This window comes from Muntiacus reevesi, chromosome 9 (assembly GCF_963930625.1).
Source record: "Muntiacus reevesi chromosome 9, mMunRee1.1, whole genome shotgun sequence".
In the NCBI taxonomy this organism is placed as follows: Eukaryota; Metazoa; Chordata; class Mammalia; order Artiodactyla; family Cervidae; genus Muntiacus; species Muntiacus reevesi.
In genome coordinates this window covers 63,032,126-63,056,912 of record NC_089257.1, presented here as the reverse complement: position 1 = coordinate 63,056,912, position 24,787 = coordinate 63,032,126, and the positions used below count along the sequence as shown (strand labels likewise).

The following is a 24,787-nucleotide window of genomic DNA, read 5'->3' as shown; positions in this document are numbered from 1 at the left end:
TTGGATAGCCTGGATGAAAACCAGGAATCCTAACTACCAGACCAGCAAGGGCTAGAGGCTAGAAGCAAATTTCCCCTGGATCTTGTCCCCACTGAAAAATGCGTTCCTCAAGGTGGTAAAAACTGTAAAAACACATATGAGGTTATTATCAGAGACACAGCACAGCAATAAGTGGGAAAGCAAGGCAGAGACGCACACCCAGAAAGAAAGGGTGGGAGCATCTCCCCTTGTGAGGAAGGGAGCAGCAAAGAAGCAGTTAAATCGTTTATATAGGACAGTTTGTTCAGGTCTTTATTTACCTTTGGCTAATTATCTAGTTTTTTCCTCACCTGACCTACCCTGGGACCCTCCCCAACATGTGTGCACAACTTTTTCCAAGATGGATTCCAACCCAGAGACCTATGGGATCACATATTAGCATCATATATTACGGGGTGGTGTCTCCCCTTTTATGACCCCAGAGGAACGTTTCTGCACACGTGAAATGTCTCCCTTGCCCCAAGGATGGGAAATACATGACTTCCTGATCCTTTGCTCAAACAAGGTTTAGCCTCTCTCTGTTCCTGCTGTGACTGTCATCTTGTGGTGTCCACGGGAAACAAATCCCGGCTATTTACCCTGTTTCAGTTGTCCCTGCCATTTTGGAGAGCAAACACAAGGAGGCTGGTTGTAAACATCTAACCTGGAACCCACCTAGTCCCGGTGTCAGGAAATGCAAACAGGCTAGTTCTGACATGAAGCCCATCTTTTTCTTGCCCCAAGAAACATAAACGGATGCCAGTTGTAAATGCCTTGCCTGGGTCTCACCTATCTCCTGCCTGAGTTCAAGAACTAGGATCCAACATGCCATGTACTCCATGGGGGAGTCAAAACACACACACACACACACACACACACACATTCCAAAGGTGATGATTTATTTAGCCTGTGGCTAAAACAATAATCACTGACAATATTTTTATGGCAACTTTGCAAGCACTTTACAAATATTAAGTCACCTAATCCCCACAACAACTGTAGATGGTAGATATTATTGTCATCCTGTTACAGGGAAAAGCCAATTCTGACTCTATGTTGGAACAGTTTATTTGACTTGCTTTTCATTGCTTTTGTTATTATAATCATACATAACGGCCTGCCTCTGAGACGATGCACCTTTGCCTGAATGTTAAAGTGTGTTTGTTCAGAACTTGGTCCACATGACAAGGAAGGAATTAACACATCCCCTGCTTGAGACTTGCCATTCTAAGAGATATTTGGAAGATTAATGGCCTTTTTGTTTCCTGGCTTCCCAGCTGGTGCAGTGGTAAAGAATCCACCTGCCAATGCAGGATACACAAGAGATGTGGGTTTGATCCCTGGCTTGGTAAGATCCCCTGGAGTAGGAAATGGCAAACCACTCCAGTATTCTTGCCTGGAGAATCCCATGTACAGAGGAACCTGGTGAGCTACAGTCCACCGGGTCACAAAGAGTCAGACACAACTGAGCACGCACATGCACATGCATCACCTCCCCCCATCTCTGCTCTATGAAAGACCCAGACTCTGATAAGATGGTTATTTCAAGACGTTAGTCTGCCATCTTCTCAGTCAGCTGGCTCTCCAAATAAAGTCATATTCCTTGTCTCAACGCCTTGTCTCTGATTCATTGGCTTGTCATGCTGTGAGCAGAGGAAGCTTGGACTCTGTAACAATCCATTTTACAGACGAGGAAAGTGAGGCACAGAGAGTAAAAGTGTGCATGGAGTTAATCCCATGTAGAAGCTGTTCATTATTTGACCCTGAGAAAATAACTGTAATGAAGTTTCCATCTATACTATTTAATTTCTAACCAGATTCCTTTTTTAAAAAAGTTATCAAAGCACTGTATGTTCAGAGTCTCAAATCTACAACGCAGTTCAGAGGAAAAGCAGCATCTCCCAGCCCTACTGCTCCCCCGTCTTTTATACCACTCGGCTCCTCCAGGGTGAAGCTATGAGCAGCCTCTAGAGACAGATGAAAAGAAAGAGGCTGCCTCTGAAATGATCTGAAACTCATTCTTTGCCTACTGTGGGGGGGAGAGGGCTGAATGAAAATGTTTTTTCTGAAACTGATTTCAAATTACACTGGCAATGTAGAAACTGCCTCCTGGGACCCAGGCAGGCTCACCTGGTAGCTTGCTTTGGGGGCCCAAGTGGCTTTCCAGAGGTCCCTGGAGGACAGCAGAGACCATTGCAGATCCTCTCCCTGACCCATGGAAGGCCTACCCATGCACAATGCAGTGGAAAAGACCTGGGTGTCCCAGGTTACACAGACCTGGATCCCAACCCGATCTGAGCCTGCATCTCCTTCTTTGTAATATAGAGGAAGAATAGCATCCACGTCTCATGGTGGCCACAGGGACTAAATAAGATGATGTCCTTTCTTTGCACAGGTGTAAAAGCCTGGCACACGGGAGCACAATTTATGTGCTGGCTTTTTTTTCCTTTTGTGGAGCAAATGTGTCCTGTCATTTCCCCACCCCTGCCCCCAACCTTAGTCCCCCCACCCAGGGAAGTTCATCCCAGCAAGAGAAAGGTCAGCTCCCACCCATCAGAGATCAGCCAGGGTTTCCCCAGTGCTTCTTTGGTGCAGATATTTAAGACTCAATTCTACAGCCTTGGGGCCTAACCCAGGTCTTGAAAGAAGGGTTGGCAAGCAGTGAAAAGAGACATTTCCTCTCTGCAAAGAGACTCAACAGAGAGCCACACTTGAAGCATCCCTCACAGCGAGCCGGGATGCCCCTTGCTGTTACCTTGCTGTCCCCAGGGTACAGACACTGTATTCCCCGCTTGCTGTATTTCAGAGTCACCAGGTTCCGGTGACAGGAGTCGCTGCCAGCAAGTGCCCACAGGCTGCACCCTTCCTCACTTAACTTCCTAGGAAAGGCTCAAACAAAAGGGTCTGCTGCTGACACTGATCTCAGATTACTTGGGCTGAGAGGAGGGAATCATAGACTGCTGCTTGGAAGAAACCCCAAGGACTCATGGATGTCAACCTCAGTCTCTGAATTCAGCTTGCTCCAGAAATAACAGCCTCTACCCACTCCCCAGGGCTTCCTTGGTGCCACTAGTGGTAAAGAATCCACCTGCCAATACAGGAGATGCAAAGATGTAGGTTTAATCCCTGAGTCAGGAAGATCCTCTGGAGAAGGAAATGGCAACCCACTCCAGTATATTCTTGCCTGGGAAATTTCATAGACAGAGGAGCCTGGTGACCGACAGTCCATAGGGTCACAAAAGAGTCAGACCTGACTTAGCAACTAAACAACAACACAAGAACCCACTCTCCAGTGTGAAAAGAGATCTAGCCCAGCATTTCTCAAACTTAAGGGAACATTCAAATCACCCAGGATTCTTGCAATGCAGATTTTGACTCAGTAGATCAATCAAGACACCTTGGTGCCCTCAAAAGCTCCTGTTTTAGTGGGGGAAGTGCAGTCTGTGGTCAGGCTGAGCCCTCCAGGGCAAGAGCTTTTTATTTTCTCCAGTCACATGGTCTAACATCACAGTACCTCTAATATCATAACCTGTTACCATAGACAATATTTGTTGGATGGTTGTATGATTGGGTGGGCACATGTGAATGGATGGGTGGATGGATGCTGATGTGAAAATCAAATCAATCAGAATCAACCAGCAATTGATAGACTATGTGTGTGTGTGTTAGTCACTCAGTCATGTCTGACTCCTTGCAACCCCGTAGACTGTTGCCCACCAGGCCCCTCTGTCCATGGGACCCTCCAGGCAAGAACACTGGAGTGGGTTGCTATTTCCTTCTCCAAAAGGAACTATAGAAAGAAACAAAGTGATAGACTATACTATTACATATTTACATATGTATTTACCTATTATATATCTAGGCAAAATAGTCCTGGGGGAAAATGGGGGAAGGGAGAAGGAAGAAAGAAAGGTGGGAGGAAGGAAGGGAGGGGCAGAGAGAAGGAGGGAGGGGGGAGAGGGAAGAAGGCAATGAAACAGGAAAAACTCTCTAAACCCCCAAAGAGTTTTTTTTATGCCTCTACTGGAACATCTTACTAACTTAGAATGATTTATGGATGTGTCACATCCCCTCCCGTAAACTATGAGGTGTGTGCATGCAAGGCTGCAACTTTTATCTCCTAATCCCCAGTGCCTGGCTCTAGCAGGAACTCTGTAAATATACATTTTGTGAAGTGAGTAGTAATAATAGCTCCATTCACAAAATCCTTTTTAGGTACCAGACATGGATATCTCATTTAATCCTGTAACAGTCTTATGAGGCCAGTCTGATTATCCACACTTTACAGATGAGGAAGGTGAAACGTAGCAGGATTAAATAAAATGCCCATAGTCTACACAATCAGCAGTTGGACCAGAGCCCATAGCCAGGTTTTGTAAGGCCTGAAGCTGATATATTTTGAAGGACTCACTTTAAGGAAAAGAATACCCCCAAAAATCTGCTGCAAAATTTACAGAATAGTATGACCATGTGAACACAGAACCGAGACAGGGCTCCTTACAGGGGCCATGCGGGAGGGATTCTGCAGCTTGGACCACACTAGTGCCATGGCAAAACGTCCTCTGATCTTGACTCACGGACTGGAATCAAAAGCAACAGGAAGAAGCAAGAGAGGAAAATGTCAGAAAAAGAGATGAAGTGATAAAAGAAGAACGAAAGGAAAGGGAGGAAGAAGGAAAAAGGAGAGGACAATAAATAGATGATTGAAGGACTTCCCTGGTGGCTCAGTGGTGAAGAATCCACATGCCAGTGCAGGAGACACTGGTTCGATCCCTGGTCTAGGAAGATCCCGCATGCTGTGGAGCAACTAAGCCAGTGTCACAACTACAGAGCCCGTGCTCTAGAGCCGCACAAGAGAAGCCACTGCAATGAGAAGTCCTTGCACAGCAACAAAGAGCACAGTCAAAAATAAATAAACACTATATATATCTGGTCCCATCACTTCATGGCAAATAGATGGGGAAACAATGGAAACAGTGAGAAGACTGGAAACAGTGAAGGCTCCAAAATCACTGCAGATGGTGATTGCAGCCATGAAATTAAAAGACACTTGCTCCTTGGAAGAAAAACTTTGGCAAACCTAGACAGCCTATTAAAAAAGCAGACGCTACTTTGCCAACAAAGGTCCGTCTAGTCAAAGCTATGGTTTTTCCAGTAGTCATGTACAGATGTGAGAGTTGGACTATAAAGAAAGCTAAGTGCTGAAGAATTGATGCTTTTGAACTGTGGTGTTGGAGAAGACTCTTGAGAGCCCCTTGGACAGCAAGGAGATCCAACCAGTCCATCCTAAAGGAAATCAGTCCTGAATATTCATTGGAAGGACTGATGCTGAAGCTGAAACTCCAATACTTTGGCCAAATGATTCGAAGAACTGATTCATTGGAAAAGACCCTGATGCTAGGAAAGACTGAAAGCAGGAGGAGAAGGGGACAACAGGGGAAGAGATGGTTGGATGGCATCACCAGCTCGATGGACATGAGTTTGAGTGAGCTCCGGGAGTTGGTGATGGACAGGGAAGCCTGGTGTGCTGCAGTCCATGGGGTCACTGGACACAACTGAGCAACTGAACTGAACTGATATATATGCATATGTACATCTTTTCCCAAGTGGCACAGCGATAAAGAAACTACCTGCCAATGCAGGAGACATAAGAGATGCAAGTTCGATCCCTGGGTTGGGTAGATCCCCTGGAAAAGGAAACGGCAACCCACTCCAGTATTCTTGCCTGGAAAATCCCATAGACTAGGGAGCCTGGAGGGCTGCAGTCCATGGGGTCGCAGAGTCGCACATGACTGAGCACGCGCATACACACACACACACACATAAAGGGATGGTTGGAAAACAGAAAGAGCAGGACAGGAAGGGATTGAGGAGGAGATGAAGCTGCCTCTGGATGAATGGAGGTGGGGGAGTGGGGAACATCCAGCCAGCTGGTCCCCCACCCCCGCCCCAGGCACCTGAAAGGATGGGCCCTCTGCTCTCTCCAGGCCATTACACCTCTGCCTGCACACTGTGCAGCCTCCTCCCTACAAGGACCCTACCTCCTCCTGCCCACATATCTCCTTCCCTGACCTCTCCTCGGGCTCTCAGACCCACCTGCGAGCTGACCCCAGAGCTGGAGCCAGGAGGCCTGAGTAATCAGCCCTCCAGCCAGTCTCGCCCAGCAGCATTCTTGTCCAGGCAGCTACCTCTTTCCTGGTTCATCACCTGAGAACCCGGCAAGGAGAGGCAAGCCTGGGGCCCAATGTTTAGCTCGATACATAGAAGAAGCAAGGCCATGAAAAGCTTGGTTCAGGGTAACCCACTGGCCTCCCACTGTCTGACTGCTGGGTCCTCCTTGAAAGGGGCAGGCCTGCCTGTGTCTTCACAGCCTGTCCCTTGATGTCACCTGTTCTGAGATCACGGGCTGTCACATTGCCCAAAACTTCTGATTCTAAAGGCACCACCCTCGACTGGGAGAAGGTGGTTGACTCAAGAGACACTTCAGACCAGCTCAGATCTCTGCTGCTCAGAGACAAGTCCAAGGCCATACCTCATGGAGCAGCCAAAATTAGGCCAATAAATAATTCAATCTAGCCGATACTCCTCCTCCTGCTCAGAGCTCACCAGGGTCTTCCATGGGCCATATCTCCCCAGGCCATTACCCAGGGCTTGCAGACACCTGTGCTACATTCAATCCTGAGCCAGACTCAAAACTGCCAAGAGCTCTGTATGATTTGGGGGCCAGTCCCTTGTCTCCATGAGCTACTATTTCCTTAACGTCAAGTGGGAGTTTTGACAGGGTTGTGATGAGAACTAAAGAGATGATACATAAATGTACATTATCAGTGGATGGGCCAATACACATATCTAACCTGGGCTGGTCTCTGGGAAGGGTCAAGGCTGAGAAATGGACGAAGATCTATATTTGTTCAGAAATCGACACTAATTTACTGCGTGACCTTGGGTACTTGGAACTTAGTTTCCTGACCCATAAAAGCGATGGGAGATGACAGTTGCCCAAATCCCTTTCAGCTGTGTGGTTCTGTGGCCCCAAGGTCTCTCTTTGCATACCCCGCTGCCCAAGGGGTGGCTCCATCCCTGAGAATACGGCAAGGTGTGAATCAACAGGGACCCTGTGAGGAGGGGACCCGCGTTGAAGGCAGAGCACCAAGAGTGACAGCCAAGATATTGAGTTGGCTGAAATGTTCCTTTGGGTTTTTCCACAGGATTTTACAGAAAAAACAAACAAACAAACAACAACAACAAAAACCCTTTTTGGCCAACCCAAAAGTAGTAACTGGTTTGGTGGGGCTAAGAAATGCTTAGAAGGGCTGCTGACTGGAACCCCACATATAAGCCTGCCCAGCACAGCTTCACCCCACAGTCCAGGGAAAGAGGAGGGAACCTCTTCTCCATGGACTTTCCAATCCTGTCGCTCCACTCATGGCAACAATCTGGTTCCACTGAGCAGTAAGCTCTGTCATCCCACTCCCCACAATCGCAAACACAGCACCCACACAGGGAGAAGTCAGTCATCTAGAAGAGAGAGAGAGAGAGAGAGAGGGTCTTCTAACATCACCGACAGCCAACACCCAGTTGGGTGGAAGCCATTCAGGCGGGAAAGCCTTTACGACATCTAGGTGTGTCACCTGTTCTGAGGCTGAAGGGCCCAGGAATGACTCCAGGTGTTGTTCCAGCCCCTAAGACGGCTGTCGGGTTACAAAACATAATCATTCCAGTTTGGCAACTTCACCTGTAGGACTGCTTTAATCGACCTGCCCCACACTCCCCAAATCACTCCTGGAAGACGGCAGTGGGAGGCTCGCGCCAGCTACTCCAGGGCATAGAGATGCTGGATGCCGGGAACCACCGAGCCCTGCCCTGCACTTAGGGCTCCTCCAGCCAATGTTGTCTGGGGATCACTGACCTGCTGGCCAGCCAGGGCCCGGTCCTGGGAGACCCTCATCCTGACTTGGGCTGGCGACCTCAGCTCCAAGCCATGGAGAATTCAGAAGATCGAAGAGCCAGGGTGGTAAGTGTGGGGGCTCCAAGGACTGGGGGAGGGAGGGTCTCCCCTCTTCAGGCAACCTAAGAGGTCATCAGCTCACAATTTTGCAACACCTTCCAGGTGAAAAAAGAGGTCCCAACTAAGTCATCCCGGTCCCCACCTGCCCTCCCCTCCCTCCAACAGCCAAGCCAGGGCTATCCTTTCAGCTCTGAGCTCCTAAATCCTGCCTCCCCCCCACCCAAGCTCTCCTGACTTGTTGGCTGGAGACTGGCACCACCTTTCCAATGGCAAGGGGCTGCTTTGACACAATGGTGGCCCTCTGCCTCCTCTCTGGGGAAACTGACTCATTTCTTGTTAAAGAAAACAGTAGGGTGCTGCCTTAGAACAATCTAGGGTGGTGTGGAGATCTACTTGTCTCTTTTTTTGACTCTGCCTGCTCTCCTCCTCCTCTGAACACTGAGAGCTTCTCCATGGTCTTGGGGTGAAGAGTATCAATCCTGTTTTTCAGAGAGGATAACTGAGGACTGAGAGGGGAGGAGGTGGAACCCAGGGAATCTTCCTTCTCCGATTGTTGGAGAAGATGCCGCAGTTGCCAACAACCAGCATGAAAACAAAGGGGAGGGGAAGGGGGAGCACTGTGTCTGGGGAGAAAGGGGTGACCTGCTGGGGCCCCTCAGGTGCTGGTCTCCTGACTCTCGAGCACTTCCCATGACACTCCTCTGGACTGTCTGGCAACACTCTGGCCCCAGGGCTGGGGTAGCCAGGGCCAGGAAGGGCTTGAAGCGGCTCGCCACTTTACTCTGTAATTTAGCCAGGATCGAAGCACACTGTCCTGTGTCCCATCCCTAGATGCCCAGCCTGCGTGCAGAGAAGCTCCATCCTGCCGGGGCTCTAAGAATGGAGGAGGGAGCGGTACCAACCTACCTGTCAGCAGCTTCTTGGTGTCACTTGGAGCTACATAGAAGGAAGCAGTTTTTTGTTTTATAGTTTTATTTATTTACTTTGGCTGCGCCAGGTCTTCACTGATGCTTGGGCTTTTTTCTACTTATGGTGAGCGGGATCTACTCTTCATTGCCGTGCACAGGTTTCTCAATGCATTGGCTTCTCTTGTGGAATGTGGGCACATGGGCTCAGAAGTTGCGGTTCCCAGGCTCTAGAGCACAAGTTCAACAGTTGTGGCACACAGGCTTAGTTGCTCCACGGCATGTGGGATCGTCCCAGACCAGGGATCAAACATGCACTGGCAGGTGGATTGTTTACCACTGAGCCACCAGGAAAGTCCCAGGAGGCAGTTTTGATGCAGATTGCTGGGGCACTACCTGTAGAGTCAAAGGTCACATGGCCAGCTCCTTTGTGAGCTTATCAGTCTTGAGACTTTGAGACTCACTGTCTCCTTCTATAAAACAGAAATATTATCCACACCACCCCCTAGGTATACACACAGGGTTAGCCTAGGGATATATGAGAATAGCCTCTGTAAACCAGGGACCCCTGTGCAGAAGTCAGGACTTTATGACTAAATAGAACTCGCTCCAGGGAATGGCAGATTAGGGGGCATGGCCAACACTGGCCCTCTGCTGCCCTGGGCAGGAGCTGGGTGCCCACTGCTGTGTGAACAAGCTGGGGCAGCTGAACACACTGGGGAGGAGGGGCCAAGCCTGGGGCCCCAAAGGCCAGGCAACAGTGAGGCCATAGTCCAGGATGGCACCCAGAGAGCTTCCAGTCCCTGAGCTAACCATTAAACCACTGTGCCTCATAACCTGTTATTTCCTCTAATGAGGCCCAGACAGCTATAGCTCCCAGCCCTGGGAGAGATGAGACAGCCTTCCCTCCTCCTCCCACACCCCAGGACCACTCCCTGGGCCAGGTGCTACACTGTGGCTTTGTCTTCATAATGGTGCTCCCTCAAACCTATTCAACCAGGTGTGCGTGTGCCAGCGAGACAGGAGCTAGGGAGGGACAGGGCCCTGGGCAGAGATCTGAGCCTCGGCCCTCAAGGGGAGCATATCCCTTGGTATCTGATACCTACAGCTGAGCGCTGGAGGGAAGCCTGGGATGGGGGAACTAGCCGACCTGGTCTTAACTGGTTACTGCCCACGAGGCCCCAGTACACTATGAGTCACAGGAGTAGAGGGCGCAACACTTGAGGTCAGTTCAACCCTCGGGCTACCCTGGAGAAAGCAGGTCCTCCTTGCCTCTCCTCCTTGACTTGCCACTGGTACAGGCCCAGAGGTTGCTGGGCTTGGTGGGACTCAGGAAAGTGGCCAGTCAGTGGACAGCCTGCTGGCAGCAGGGGTCAGGGAGCATGGGTGGGGTCCACTTCAAAGAGAGGCTGAGTCCAGGAGCCCACTCAGTCCTCATGGCGCCTTCCTGGCTGGTAGACAGAAGAGGTGGGCCATGCAAAGACCCAAGAGAGCAAGACAGGAAAAGAAGGGCCAGGTGCCCTCCTATTCTCCAGGCCCCCCACCTGCTATGATCCCTAAAGTAGCTGCACCCTTTCAACTGCCATTTAATCAGCCCCTCCTACCAACCAACCTCCAGATGGCTGGAAGTGGGGCAAGAGGGTACAACGCCTGGGTTCTGGCCTGGAGGTGCTCGAATCCAGAGGAAGGGTGGCTCCTTAAGCAAAGGATCCTAAGGCAGTGTGAGCAATCCAAGAATCAGAGGAGGTGCGAGGTACTGGTGGAGCAGAGAAGGCAGCAGATTCTCTCTAGGAGTGGCCGGGGAGTCGTCCCAGAATAGACAGTACTTGCACTTGACCCTGAAGCAGGCTTTCTCCAGGCAGGAGGAAGTGCATGTGAGTAGCAGAAAGCATGGCAGTGTGGAGGCAAGGGGGCGGGGCGGTAGCTGGAGCAAAGGGCGCAGGCGCAGTGAGCACAGAGGACGAAACTGGGGTCTGGGTCCCTCGGGGTGTCCTGCAGGCTCTCCATGGAGATCAGGTTCAGGGTCCCCACCCTGCCCTGGAGCTCAGGGGGGGGCTGGGCCAGGGTGAAGTCCCAGCAACGGCTGGGGGCTCATGCTTCAGGTTGAGCCACCCCCAGAACCTGGAACAGCCCTGCCTCGTTCCAAGAAATGGGTGCGTGCCGTCTCTGTGCCCACACTAGACTCATCGGTGACAGAGAAGACGTGGGCCCAGCGCTCACGGAGCTCAGCATCTAGAGCACGTGCAGGGCAGGAAGGGGGTGATGGTTATCAACAATCTCACCAACTCCTGTTTCACTAACAACTGAGTATCACAGGATGTGATGAGACACACAGGAGCTGTCAGAGCCAGACCAGGGCGTGGGCCTGGCAAGAGGTCAGCGGAGGCCAAGGGCTGCATAGGAGCTGGGATGTGGGGAGATGGGCCATGCCAGGTGGAGGGAACAGTGGGCTCGAACGTGGAAGTATAGCCCCAGGCCCTCTTCTGTCTCCAGCCCTGGGGGTAGAGCTCTGTGCCTGGGTACCAGGATGTGAAGAAGTGGTTTAGAAGCCAGGCCTGGTTCGTACCCCCGGCCTCTCCCTCACCCTCTCTGCCCCCGCTCTGTGCCACTGAGACCCCAGCGGTCATCTGCAGCAAACACCCTTCACTTCCAGTCTGTGCCCTTGACAAAGACTGAGAAACTCTTGAGAAGGTAAACGTGGGAAGTGAGGAGAGACTAGTTTAGGACAGAGGGGGAACATGGAAGAAACCAAAAACAGGGCTCAAGAATTCCGGACAAACTTTTCTGAAGCCCAGAACTAACCCAGAATAGCCGGAGACAGATGTTCTCAGGCCTGAAAATTGGCAGGCCTCTCAGAATTCCTCAGCTTACCTCCCCTCACTCTTCCTTCTTGCTCAGATAAAAACATCTGCCTCTATAAAGCACCTCAAATGCCCGAGCAATGATCCACCCCAACAGTGATTCCCCAAAACCTGAAATACATTCATCTGCCACATTATTTTACAAACATCAGAGTTACTACTAGACTGTGAGCTTTGAGAGGAGGGTCTCTCTATTATTATTTTTATTTATTTTTGGCTGTGCTGGGTCTTCACTGCTGCACGGGCTTTTCTCTAGTTGTAGCGAGCAGGGGCTACTCTCTAGTTGTGGTGCGCAGGCTTCTCGTTGCTTTTCTTACTGCGGAGCACAGGCTCTAGGGCTCACAGTCTTCAGTAACTGCGGCCCGTGGGCTCAGTAGTTGCGACTCCCAGGCTCCAGAGCACAGGCTCCATAGTTGTGGTGCATGGGATTAGTTGCTCCACAGCATGTGGAGTCTTCCTGGGCCAGGGATCAAACCTGCCTTGGATTCTTTATCAGTGTAAAGAAGCCTGTGTCTTTTCCATCTTTTTAGCCCCAAATCTAGCACAGGACCTAGCATAGACTAGGCACCTGATATATGTTTACTAATGAAGGACAAATAAATGACCAAAAACTGGAACCCCTGTAACTAGCAGTTTGATTTATCTGACACTGAAAACAAGATTAGCCAAGTCTGAGTGGAAAAGATCCCAGATGCCACCAGAGGTGTTCCCCAGCTGTTTTCATCCCAGATGGGGCTGGGGCGAGGCCTGAGCCCACCTGGAAATCCCAGTGATAAGAAAGAGAGAGTTTGAGCAGAGCCAATGTGGCAATCCCCCTGCGACGTGATTAACTCCACCTCACAGCCTGCAGCTCTGTCACAATCACAGCAGAGAAATTCATAAATAAGATTTAAGAGTCAAAACCGCAACACCTCTCTCCACTTCTCCCTCCCAGAGCAGCTTCCAGTTTCCTGGCATAATCCACATGCAACTGGAAACTCTCACAGGGTAGCAGGAGAAAGAAACACTTGAGGAAGAGGGCAAGAGGCTGCGATGGCACCCGTTCAGGGGTGGCCACATGTCCAGGGGTGTCAGCAGCGTCTTCCGTCACAAAACGTGCAGCACACCGGTCTGGCAGGTGCTCTGCCTGCTGGTGTGGCTGATGCTTTAGGCATTTCCTGAAGTCAATTTCTCCGTGTTTAACATGCATGCATGCATGCATTCAGCATGTGCTTCCTTGAGTATACAGTATGTACCATGCAAGGGCAGGACACAGTGGTAGATTCAGAGAAGAATATCCAAAATCTAAGCTCATATGCTCCATATGCTCTCTATGGATGGAATGTTGCTGCTGCTAAGTCAATTCAGTCATGTCCGATTCTGTGAGACCCCATAGATGGCAGCCCACCAGGCTCCTCTGTCCCTGGGATTCTCCAGGCAAGAATACTGGAGTGGGTTGCCATCTCCTTCTCCTAGAGGCAGGGAAAACTACTTCCCCCCATCTCAGGCAGAGCAGGGCATCTGTTCACCCACGGACGTGAAACAGAAAGGGAACAGCATACCTGAGGTCACCCCACCTTACCTTCATTCCATTCCCACCCTGACACCGGGGACTACATGGATGATCATGCCTCGGATCCCCAGAGAAGAGAGTCCTGCCAGGGTGCTGGAGGACCTACCCTGGTGAGCAAGAATCCCTGATGCTCTAAAGAGAATAGTAACAATAGCAGCTGTGTCTCCTCTCCACCTGAACACAGCAAGGGCAGCATTTTGTGGCTTGAGAAGCACATTCATATCCAGAATCTCCCTGAATCCTTTTTTTAATATGTATTTATTTGGCTGCACTGGGGCTTAGTTGCAACCTGTGAGTTCTCAGTTGCAGCATGTGGGCTCTGGTTCCCTGACCAGGAATCAAAATGGAGTCTTAGCCACTGGATCACCAGAAAGTCCCAAGAATCTCTCTGCCTCTTACCCCGGCTCTCTGAGATGTAGTGATCCTCCTTGTACAGATGAGGAGACCGAGACTCAAAGAGCTCAAGTGACTTGAGCAGGATCACTTAGCCAAGAGGAGTCAGGGCTGGGACACTAAGCTCTGGGAGTTTGGGATCCAGTGACTTGCTTTTCCTTCCTGCTGTCTCATCTCCTCGAAGATGTAGACCCATAAGACCTGAACTTAAACTAGAAACTGTAAGACCAGAGGGCCCCAGTTTCCTATCTAGAAGCTGATAAATTTTGTAATAAAGTATGCATTTAGGGAAGACTGCATCAGCTGGTATCATCAAATGGAATAAAGACAATGTCATTTCTGCAAGGAGACTGCATTCCTTGCTAAGCTACTAAAGGTCACTAAGGAAGAAAGAAAACACATGGACACAAGAAACCAGTGGGCATAATTAACTCAAACGTTCAAGAAGGCCTAGGACAGGTTTCATGCCTGATGCTACCTAGGAGAAAATCAAGTTACTATGAGATCACTAAGGACAGAAAATTGATTTAAAGAGAGAATGTTATGAATAAATCAGCACTAGGACTAGTCTTATCTGGCAAGGAGGTAACGGAAGTTCCTTATTAACAGCAAACTCTTCAGAATCACAGGCCCTAAGGAAAGGACTTTAGAGGTCTTCCATATAAGTGTTTTCTCCAAATTTGGTTCAGCCTCAGAGCCCTTGGCCCCTCTGAAATCTAATATAGAACCCCATGTGGAAAACAGAAAAAAACAGAGCTGCAGTATTTGAAAGAACTGTGACCCCCATCCACTCCTCCCCTGCCTCTCTCCTGCTGCAGCAACCTCTGGGGGCTCCACCAAATCCCCCCAGGATTCCCCAGAGCACTTCACTGGCCTTGCCTTAGTCTAGAACGGAAATTTCCTTCATGATTCAGCTTCTAGTCATAGTCCTTCTGTGGTTCATAACAATCTTCCTTTGCCAAGAGAAAGCCATCTTTACGTAACTCTCCCCATTTGTCCTCAGCATCCTTATTGCCTCTACTTTGAGATGGTCCTACACATTTTTTAAACTTTTATTTATTTTTTATTTTTGGCTGCACTGGGTCTTGATTGTGTAGGCTTTTTCTAGTTGTGGTGAGCAGGGGCTACTCTCTAGTTGTGGTAGATGAGCTTCTCATTGCGGTGGCTTCTCTTGTTGCAGAGCATGGGCTCAGGGTGCACGGGCTTCAATAGTTGCAGCTCTTGGGCTCTAGAGCACAGGTTCAATAGAGAAACACAGGCTTAGTTTCCCTATGGCATGTGGAATCTTCCCCGACCAAGGATCAAATTAGTGTCCCCTGCATTGGCAGGACGATTCTTAGCCACTGGGGAAGTCCAGCCCTACATATTTTAAAGGACCACATCTGTGCTACCCAAAATCTTCACTCTCTGGCTCCTGCATCCTCCAATCTTTGTTCATGGAAAGATCACATACGTCCCATGACATCACTTCAGGTCCTCTAACTGCCCTGGTCATTCTACCCCCAGGGCACCCTCATCCTTCAATTCTTTTCCTGAAGTCAGAACCGTTGACCTGATGAAACCATAAAATAGCTACCATTTGCTCCTCTCCTATTAAACACATGCTAGACCCTCTACTAGACTTTCTCATTATTAATTAATGATATTTTAGTATCTGTTATGTCAAGCCCTTCCTAGGTTCTATATTAATATTGTGAATTATTAATTTAAGTAATACAATATATACTCGGTGGGCACAAGGATTTTGCCTACTTGTTCATTGCTATATCTCCAGTCCCAGAACAATGTCTTACTGAATGGACAAAGTATTATTGTTGTTGTTATTGTTATTATTAATATTTATTGCATTCCTACTGTGTAACAGACAATGTGCTATATGCTATGCATATTTTGGTCTCATTAAGAGGAAGACACTGAATCTCTACCTCTATCTATGTCTCTGTCTCTCACTCTCTCTCTCACACATGCACACACACACATACACACACATCCTTGAGGCCCCGAGGGGTTAAATAACTTGATTGAGGCACGTGCTCCATCCATCCAGGATGAAACAGTCTCCCCTAGAAAATGGCAGCCCAGAAAGGAGAAACTTCACCAAGCGCTCCCAGTGTCATCTGAGTCGGCAGGAAAGAAGGGGGCTTCCTTGGTGGTTCAGTGGTAAAGAATCCGCCTGCTAATGGAGGAGACTTGGATTCAATCTCTGAGTCAGGAAGATCCCCTGGAGAAGGAAATGGTAACCCACTCCAGTGTTCTTGCCTGGGGAATCTCACGGACAGAGGAGCCTGGCGGGCTGCAGTCCATGGGGCCACAAGAAAGTCAGACACCACTGAGTGACTGAACAATAACAATGGGAACGCAGGAAAGGAGCTTCACGTTGCACAACTGCAAAGTAATAGATGCGGAGCAGCCACGGAAGCAGCGCTGAAGCGCCGTTTACAGGATCGCGAGCTCAGGGTTCACGGGTAGAGATCCCGGAATCACTACAGACTTCAGCCAGGAGATGGCAGCTCTTTGCTGCAGCAGCCAAACCGGCCCACTAGAAGCTGGTGTTCCCCGTGCAGAGCCACCTCCAGACCCTCCTCCAATGCTGTGGGGAGTCCTGCTCCCCAAGCCTCCGGGGTATGTTGGAGGGGTGAATTTTCACGCCAGGAAGATCCCCAGTATTCCTGCCTGGAGAATCCCATGGACAGAGAAGCCTGGTAGGCTACAGTCCATGGCGTCGCAAAGAGTCACACATGAATGAGGGCCTGAACAACAACAATTTCTCTGCACATCAAAGCACCGTGCGCATCATCTCAGTTCATCCTCACCAACAACCCTGTGAAATAGATCGTATTCTCCCCATTTTACAGGTGAGGAAACAAAGACTAAGTAACTTGCTCAGGATCACATGGTTGGTAAGGGGCGGAACTAGATTCAGGTCAGTGCTCCTGACTCAGAGTTCAGAGGGTACGAGAGCAGAGACACCCCTCCTCACCACAAACACCCACAAACACCAAGTGAGGGGGACCAGGAGCAAGTCTGTATGACCGTGAGAAGACCAGATGGGGGTTCCTGTGAGCTTGAAATGGTGCATCGAAACTGGCAGGTAAAGCACCTGATGGAAACTTCCTCACTGTCAGGTTTTATCAGAGTAAGTTGTATCACACCTGAGTTCCAAAGTAAGAAACTCGGTCCAGAAGATGTTAAATGATTTACCTAAGGTAAGCAGTAGCTAAAAAAAGAGCTCCGCAGGTAAATAGAAGAGTCAGATTTTATAACACCAAAGTCCCTCGTCCCTCCCTACCATTTCTCTCCCTGTTAAAGTTTAAAGGACAATTCAGGACAAGCAAAGGGAGTATGATTTTTCAAAGGCCATATAAACTTTGTGGGGTTCTTTTATCAACCTCAGCCTGCATCACGGATGGCCGTTCCTTAGTTCAGATAAATTACAAGGTTTACAGAACTCTGCCAAGCTTTGAGATCCATCAGCTCTTCCCAAAGGCAAACCCCTAAGTGTCCCTTTCAGTCTGGGTGGCCTGCCTCCTGACAGCTCTCCTGTCCCCTTCAGCCTCTGCGTGGGCATTGGCTCAGGGGTGCAAAGGTGGGGACACCTTCCTTCCCATCACACCCTGAAGGGAAGGGAAAGGGGGCTGGATGGAGCCACTATCAGAAAGCAAACTGAATAAAGTAGAATTGCTAAGAGAACTCAGAGAGGCTGCTGAGAAGGGGCTGCTTCTCCTGAGGCCGGAGGATGGCCCTAGGGTGGGATTTGTAGGAGCGACAGGTAACAGCAACATCAGCTGGAGGCAAGGGCTCTGCATTGGGGAACCCCAGCTTCCTTCAGTTTGACTCAACTCAACAGGCATGTACTAATACCTCACGCCAGCCCTTTACAATGTCCAGCCGTGTGACCTAGGCTGAGCAGCACAGTGCCTCTGTACCTCAGTTTCCTCACTTGTAAGCCAGGAATTGTCACACCTTTGCCCTCTCCCCTGGCCCTACCTGGAGTTGAGAGCTGTACCTGAACACAAAGGCTGATTCTTAATTGATGGCAGTGAGCAGCAGGCTGGTCACAGGATAATGGCAGGTCACCCGACAGCTCCCTTCCACCCCAGGCCCTACCCTTGAGCCATTATATGCTGGGATGGGGCCAAGGTGCTCAGCTCAAGTAGCCAACAGGTTAGCATCTATGTGGCTTAGAACAAGACGAAATGGTTTTGAATGTAGCAACTGAGACTGAGGTTGGTCCAAAGGAAAGCATGCCGCCATAAGCACGTCTCTGCCCAAGGCAGAGCGAGCAAGAGTATATCCAGAGACCCCTCCTTGCCAGGGGATACCCACCTTGCGTGGCCAGGGCTGGGGGGCTCTGCCTGGACACGGGCTCTAACAGTTCAGAAGATACTTGAAAGCCAGCATGATCTGTCATCTCTGAGAACCTTCCATGTACTCAGGGTTGCTGCTTCCCAGCCAGGCTTGTCTTAGGACACTCACACCCTCCTCTCTTGACTCGTGATCCCTCAGCCCCACTCACAGCCACCCTCCTTACCTTACCCGTCATGGCGGAGGCACCCAAGAGAGAGGGTACTCGCTTCAGCCTGCCAAAGGCATCAGACCGCAGATGGACAGCATGTAACTGCTTGCCGTCAGGTTGGAAGTGAGATGCAGGTTCATGGGTCAGAACTGTGTGAGGCCCCTCAGAGCAGCCCCTGAGCCAGCCGATGGCTGAGCCCCACTCTGCAGGCTGACTGGGAGCAGCCTCTGGGTCCCCTGGCTCACCCAGAGAACTACCCCCCGCCACTCCCCTGGGGGTCCCCCCTCCCTACTGTATCACCAGCCTTAGCAACCTAGCTGCCACCTGCCAGAGTCCCAGAGGACCTGTATATCCCATCACCTAGCAACAGCAGCATCCCTGCTCTCGGTTTTCCCAGGGAGACCATGGGAAGCCAGGGCTTCAGACCCCGTGGGAGCCTGAAGCTGCCACAGACCAGATCAAGGCCAGACAGCTCCTTTCTGTAGACCTCTGCTTTTCTCCCTTCTTCTACACCCCAGTCAGCCAACTCTGCCCCTACCAACTTCTTTCTGGAATAAGGAATGAAGAGATAGCATTACAGAAAAGAAGAGAGGAATGAGGTCCAAGGGCAGGCTGCTTGGCAAAGAAAGCACACCTAGGAGCTGACCAGGCTTTCTGGCCTCTGTGAGCAGTTGCTTCCTCTTTGCCTCATTATTAGCCTGGTGGTGCCCATTTCATTTTGCGATTAGGTACCCTCTTCTCTGCTTCATCATCTCTGAAAGAGAGCTCCCAATTACTGAAGGGATCTTGAGGTTCAGAAAGTTTGAGGAGAATGCCCAAGCTCACCCAGCAAGTCAGGGCAAGATGAGAACTCATACTCCCCCAACTGGGTCTTTGTCTTTCCTACAGTACACTTAATCCTCGCCCCCATTTAAAAACAAGAGCTGCCTTATGTTTGATTCATCATGTCTGTGCTGAAGGGGAAACAGCTGAGATAGTTATCTGTGATTTGGAGTTGAGCTAAATACAACCAGGAGTTTCTTGGGGTCTAAAACAACAGGGACTTGAGGGGAAGGGATAGTTAGGGAGTTTGGGATGGACATGCACACACTGCTATATTTAAAACAGATAACCAGTAAGGACCTACAGTCTAGCACAGGAAACTCTGCTCTATGTTATGTGGCAGCCTGGATGGGAGAGGATGGATACACGTATATGAATGGCTGAGTCCCTTTGCTGTCCGCCTGAAACTATCACATTGTTTACCGGCTGTACCCCAGTGGAAAACTAAAAGTTAAAAAAATAATAAAGCAGCAGTGACTGAGATGAATAAAGGAAAGAAAGTAAATAAAATAAAGGTAAATAAAGGAAGGAGAGCAGGTGATAAAGGTGCAAAGCTAAAAGAACAGAGGGAAGAAGGGGTAGTAAATCAATAAAGCTCCTGCCAGGTGCCAAGCACTGCAGTAGGCCCTTTCCTTAACTCAGTCTGGGAGGAAGGTTTTCTCACCCCTGTTCATGGATAATTGAGCAGAGTCAAGAACCATGCAGAGGTGGGTTTGCCTCCAGACTGAGGAAGGGCTGAGGAGATGCTGGAAGTAAGTTCTACATGTTGATTACATGCTAATTATACGCAACTAGACCTCATTGCAGGGGAGTAGAGAATCAGAAGGATCCAGTACCGGTTGACAACAACCAAACAGGTTCCTGAAACAGTGGGGAAATGAAAACAACAGTCCACCAAGTCCAAGAGCCTGGCCTCAAGGGCTGGATCTGTTACTTGCTCTGGGGCCATAGTGACCACTCAATCTACAGGAGTCTAGGTTTTCTCTTGTATAAAGTGGGGATAACTTCTCAGGGTTGTTGTGAGAGTATTTAATCCTCGTGGCATTTATGAAAAACAAGTAACAATACCCAACTGCAGAATAAGTTGTTCTGCCTCCATATTCTGGTCTTGGGTTAATGTCTTTCTGACACCAGTTGAAGAACAAGGTAAGAAGATTCTCTGAGAGAATCAGGCAGTAGGCAGTAATGTAATGTTTTCCAGTCAAATAACTTCCACCCACCCCCACCTCCCTCCAGCTCATGCCCTCCTGTCTCTGGGGCCCTAGGGATTCTTGCCCTTTTGTTTTACTCCAGACGGCAGGAGCCTTATTCCAGGATGAGCCCTGGGTCAGACACCGGTTGAGCTGGCCCCGTGAGTCAGGGCTCTACTGGCAGACTAAGTCAATAAGGCGGGTGACCCCCCCAGCAGCCGCAACCAAAAGAGGAAGGCCAATGCCTTTGCATGGGCAGGGCTGGGCCTGGGCTGTGGCAGTTGTGGCCAGAGGCTGAGTTCAAGCTGAGGATAAACAGAGACACCTCCAGCAAAGCGGAAGTAGGCACAGCTGGGCTTTGGTGGCCTCCCAGCCCCCTTCCCTCTATCAACTCCAAGGCAAAACACTCCCCCTGCCTGGAGGGTTTTCTCCTTGGAAAACAAGGGAGTCACCTGAGATGGTGTCCAGAGACCCTTTCAGCCGTGTGCACTGTGATCATGCGGGGATCCACCACAATGTTGGGGGCAGGCCAGATCCCAGGATCTAATCTAGTCCCCACATCTCTCAGCTTCCCCCTCCCCGCTTCCAACCGCTCAGGATTGATTTTGGACGAAAAGGCAATGCAGCTGCTGAGTCCCCATCATTATCCTGCTCGGGAAAGTCGTTGGCATTGATTTTCCTCAGCTGCCATTCATAGGCCTAAAATGCACCTACCTTCCTACCCACTCTCCCCCATGCCCTTGACCGTCAGCAGCTGCCCTTGCCAGAAGTTTAGTAATCCACCATCTCTGATCTCTGTGCTGGAGATGTTTGCCAGAGAGGCTTCAAGTAAAACCAGAGACTGGGCCACTAACTGAAGAACTCTGGCAGCATAAGAGTAGCAGGGACTTCCCAGGCGGTTCACCTTCCAATGCAGAGGGTGCAGGTTCGATCCCTAGTCAGGGAGTTAAGATCCCACATGCCTTGGGGCCAAAAAAACAAAACATAAAACAGATGCAATATTGTAACAAATTCAATAAAGACTTTAAAAATGATCCCCATCAAAAAAAAAAAAATCTTTCTTAAAAAAAAAGGGAATCAGAGCAGAACATCAGGAGGATGGGAGTTTAACACCTTGAACCCCGCAGCAGAGCCAGGTGGCTGCATTTTCCTTTTCTCTTTGACCCTTGGGTACTCGGCCCTGGATAAATCATAATCCTTGATTTAGGGTATTTTTCACTGTTGGCCCATGCAGGGCTCACTCTGCACAGCTCACAGCCTAGTTTCAATAACATAATAAGTCTCCATAAACTTACCACTCAAAACAAAAGCTAGGATTTAGCAATAACCCTCATCTAACCAGGAGATCTCCTTGCTGAGGTAGGTGGGCAAGTCTCTTTTATTTATTAATTCAATAAATCTTAGTTGTACATCTTTGATAGGCCAGAAAGGGTGCTAGATCAACCTGAATCTCATGTTCATAATTTCCTTGCTTTTTTTGGAAAAGTTTCTGTGTTCCATGAAATCTTCTGGGAGTTAATTTTTCCTTTAATATGAAATTGCTCAAGCCATTCGTATTACTTTGTGGCAGTATAATTTATGTGTTTTGACGGCAGCATAATATTCTATTGTGTGAATTAACAGCCAGCTTCTTCAAGGCTAGCTTGGAACTGAGCCGTGAACTGCAATCTTTTCCTTAATTTTTTCATTCAGCAAAGGTTTATTAAATACCCACAATGTGTCAGGCATTGTAGGAGACACCAGGGGTGCAGTCATGACCAAAACAACCGCAGCCTCTATCATTCTAGTTTGCAGACTTTTCTCCCTATTTTTCTCTTGTTTTCTAAAAGGTATGGCTTTTTTTGTATAATGACCAATATTTAGTTGACAGCGACAGAAAGCGTATTAGCCAAGGGTACTGAGGTCACTTCAGTTCAGAGATGAGGAATTCAAGGTCCCAGCAAGTACAGACTGAAAGCCTCTTTTGTTCCTTCTCTCTCTCAGCTTCTAGCACAATTTGGACCCACCAAAGGCAAACAGTCAATATTTGTTGAAATAATAAACAAAAGAGACTCAACCTACCTACTTCAACCAATGCAGACATCTATGCGCAGGCAGACTCCGTGAAAAAGAAGGAATTGACAGGGGACTGGCCACTAACTGGATGTTCTTGATACTCCTCCAAACTCCCCCTCCCATAGCCTTCCACATCTCAGCATATATCCTCTTGCCTGTTCACTAAAAACCCAAAAGCATTCAATCTATTAGTAAGGCCTATTGCCTTTAGGCCCTGGAGGAGGGCATGGCAATCCACTCCATATTCTTGCCTGGAGAATCCCCATGGACAGAGGAGCCTGGTGGGATACAGGCCATGAGGTCTCAAAGAGTCAGACATGAGTGAGCGACCAAGAACACATCACCTTCAGGGGCCTCCCAGGTGGCGCAGTGGTAAAGAATCTGCCTGCCAACACAGTAGACACAAGAAACTCAGGTCAACTCGGGTTCAATCCCTGGGTCAGAAAGAGCCCCTGGAGGAGGAAATTGCAACCCACTCCAGTATTCTTGCCTGGAATACTGAATACTGAATACTTCCACTGGAATACAGTGGAGCCTGACGGGGCTACAGTCCAGGGGGTTGCAAAAAGTCAGACTTGACGGAGCGACTGAACACACACACACATTGCCTTTATCTTTGAAGCACAGTTGAATCTCTCACCAACTGTCTATTTATCCCTCCTTGATGTAGCCACACCGATCTCCATTCTCTTCCTCCAGCACCAAGCTTATTCCTGCCTGCCTGGCAACTTCCAGTCATTCAAGCCTGAGACCAGAGGCCTCCCTAAGCTGATCCCTTCCCTAGATCTCCCATTCTCAGCACACAGCTGGGCACTGTCTCCCATCACCCACGTTACTCTCCACATAGCACCCGACTCTCTCTGGGTTTATCTGTTGATGGTCGGCTCTCCCCTACCCTCCCCTACTCTCCCCCCACTCCCCCACCCCCTCCTCACCCCAGGATACAAGCTTCTCAAGAGTAGGGCCCCACATATCTTGTTTGGTACTTCTCCCATCCTTGCTGTAATGATTTCTCATTTGTCTTTAAATCCGCAGCTCCCAGAGCAGTGCACAGGCCCTCAACAAATATTTGTTTAATACTTAGCTATTGAACCACTCTGGTTATCAGACAAGTGTTATTTCTTTTCACCTTTGTATTTGACTGAATTAGACAAAGGAATTTTGTAGACCATTACTTGCTGATTGTGTGTGGATTACTGTTGATAACATCACCTGACTCTGTAGCTACCAAAACTGAGGGAGTCACCAGATTTGTTCTCATCTTCATCCTGGAATGTAGTTACTGATGCAGGCCCTGGTGATGGTGGAGGAGAGATGGCCCAGAAGGAACTACAGTACAGAGCCCAGAAATTTAGCAGTCATTTACTGGGCCTCTACTAGGTACAAGCCAGATGCAAAGCACAGAGGGCACAAAGGCAATAAAAAATAGAGACCACCCGATTGGAGAGTTCCCAGGGTAGAGTCCTGAGCCAAGCGTCCGGAGGCACAGGGTGGAAGGGCCGGGAAGGAAGCCGCTCTGTGAACCAGGCACTTCCCACTGGATATCTCACAGCAGCACTTTGATGCAAGTATCATTTTCCCCACTCTTCCGAGGGGACGCCTGAAGCTCAGAGAGGTTAAGTATCCTGCCCAAAGGCTCACAGTTAATAGGAGGCAGAGTCCCTGTTCCAACTCGGTCCCTGCAGAGCCTTGACCATCTCTGCTGCATCCCTCAGCTGCCCATGGCCTAGTGCCCCCATAGGGCAAAGTCAGGCACAGTCCCCACAGCAGACCACAGAGTTGAGGAAGAAAGGAATAAGCTCCTTCTCCCAATGACTGTGTCTGCCATGGGAGCAGGCAGCTCCCAGGGACCCCACAATTTCTAATCTAGATCACCCACCCAGGCATTAGAAGAGTCCCTCTCAATCCCCAGTGGGACTCGGGAAATTCCAGCTGGAAATGTCCAGGGACCTGCAGCTTTCCCACCTGCTCTGGAATGGCTGTGACCTCAGCCAGTGGGCAGGTGAGCCCGAGGGTGGAGACCTAGATCTCTCCCTGCCCAGGGACTCCAGGTCATGTGCTGGACAAGGAAAAGGAAGAAAGAAAAGAGAGTTCACAGGACGCAGGAAAGCATGAACTTAGGCAGCACCCTCCCCTAGCCTCTGCCTTACAGGAAAAGGTGCAAGTACTTTGCATGAGAGTCTTTGTGTATGTATTTTTATATGTGTGTTGACAAGACTACACTCGAAAAAATAGTGTCCTGGTTGCTTTTTATTTTTGTTTGTTTATTCTATTGAGTATAATATATGTTCAGTAAACTACTCAAATCTAAAATGTACAACTCAATTAATTTTGACCCATGGGGGCTCAGTGGTAAAGAATTCGCCTGCTGTGCAAGAGACTCAGGTTCAGTCTCTGGGTCAGAAAGATGCCTTGGAAAAGAAACTGGCAACCCACTCCAGTATGCTTGCCTGTGAAATCCCATGGA

At 49.4% G+C, this 24,787-nt stretch overlaps 2 protein-coding genes across 2 annotated transcripts in view; one reads left to right on the top strand and one right to left on the bottom strand.

Annotated features, from left to right (window-relative positions):
- The window catches only part of SMIM35 (small integral membrane protein 35), a 74,131-nt gene extending 55,851 nt beyond the window's left edge, over nt 1-18,280 (bottom strand). The window contains exon 1 of the mRNA XM_065946135.1: nt 18,274-18,280. Coding sequence (XP_065802207.1) covers nt 18,274-18,280 — 7 coding nt within the window. The remainder of the gene's footprint in view (nt 1-18,273) is intronic.
- Nucleotides 18,279-24,787, top strand: part of TMPRSS4 (transmembrane serine protease 4) — a 28,398-nt gene continuing 21,889 nt past the window's right edge. Inside the window, exon 1 of the mRNA XM_065946134.1 lies at nt 18,279-18,326. Coding sequence (XP_065802206.1) covers nt 18,279-18,326 — 48 coding nt within the window. The remainder of the gene's footprint in view (nt 18,327-24,787) is intronic.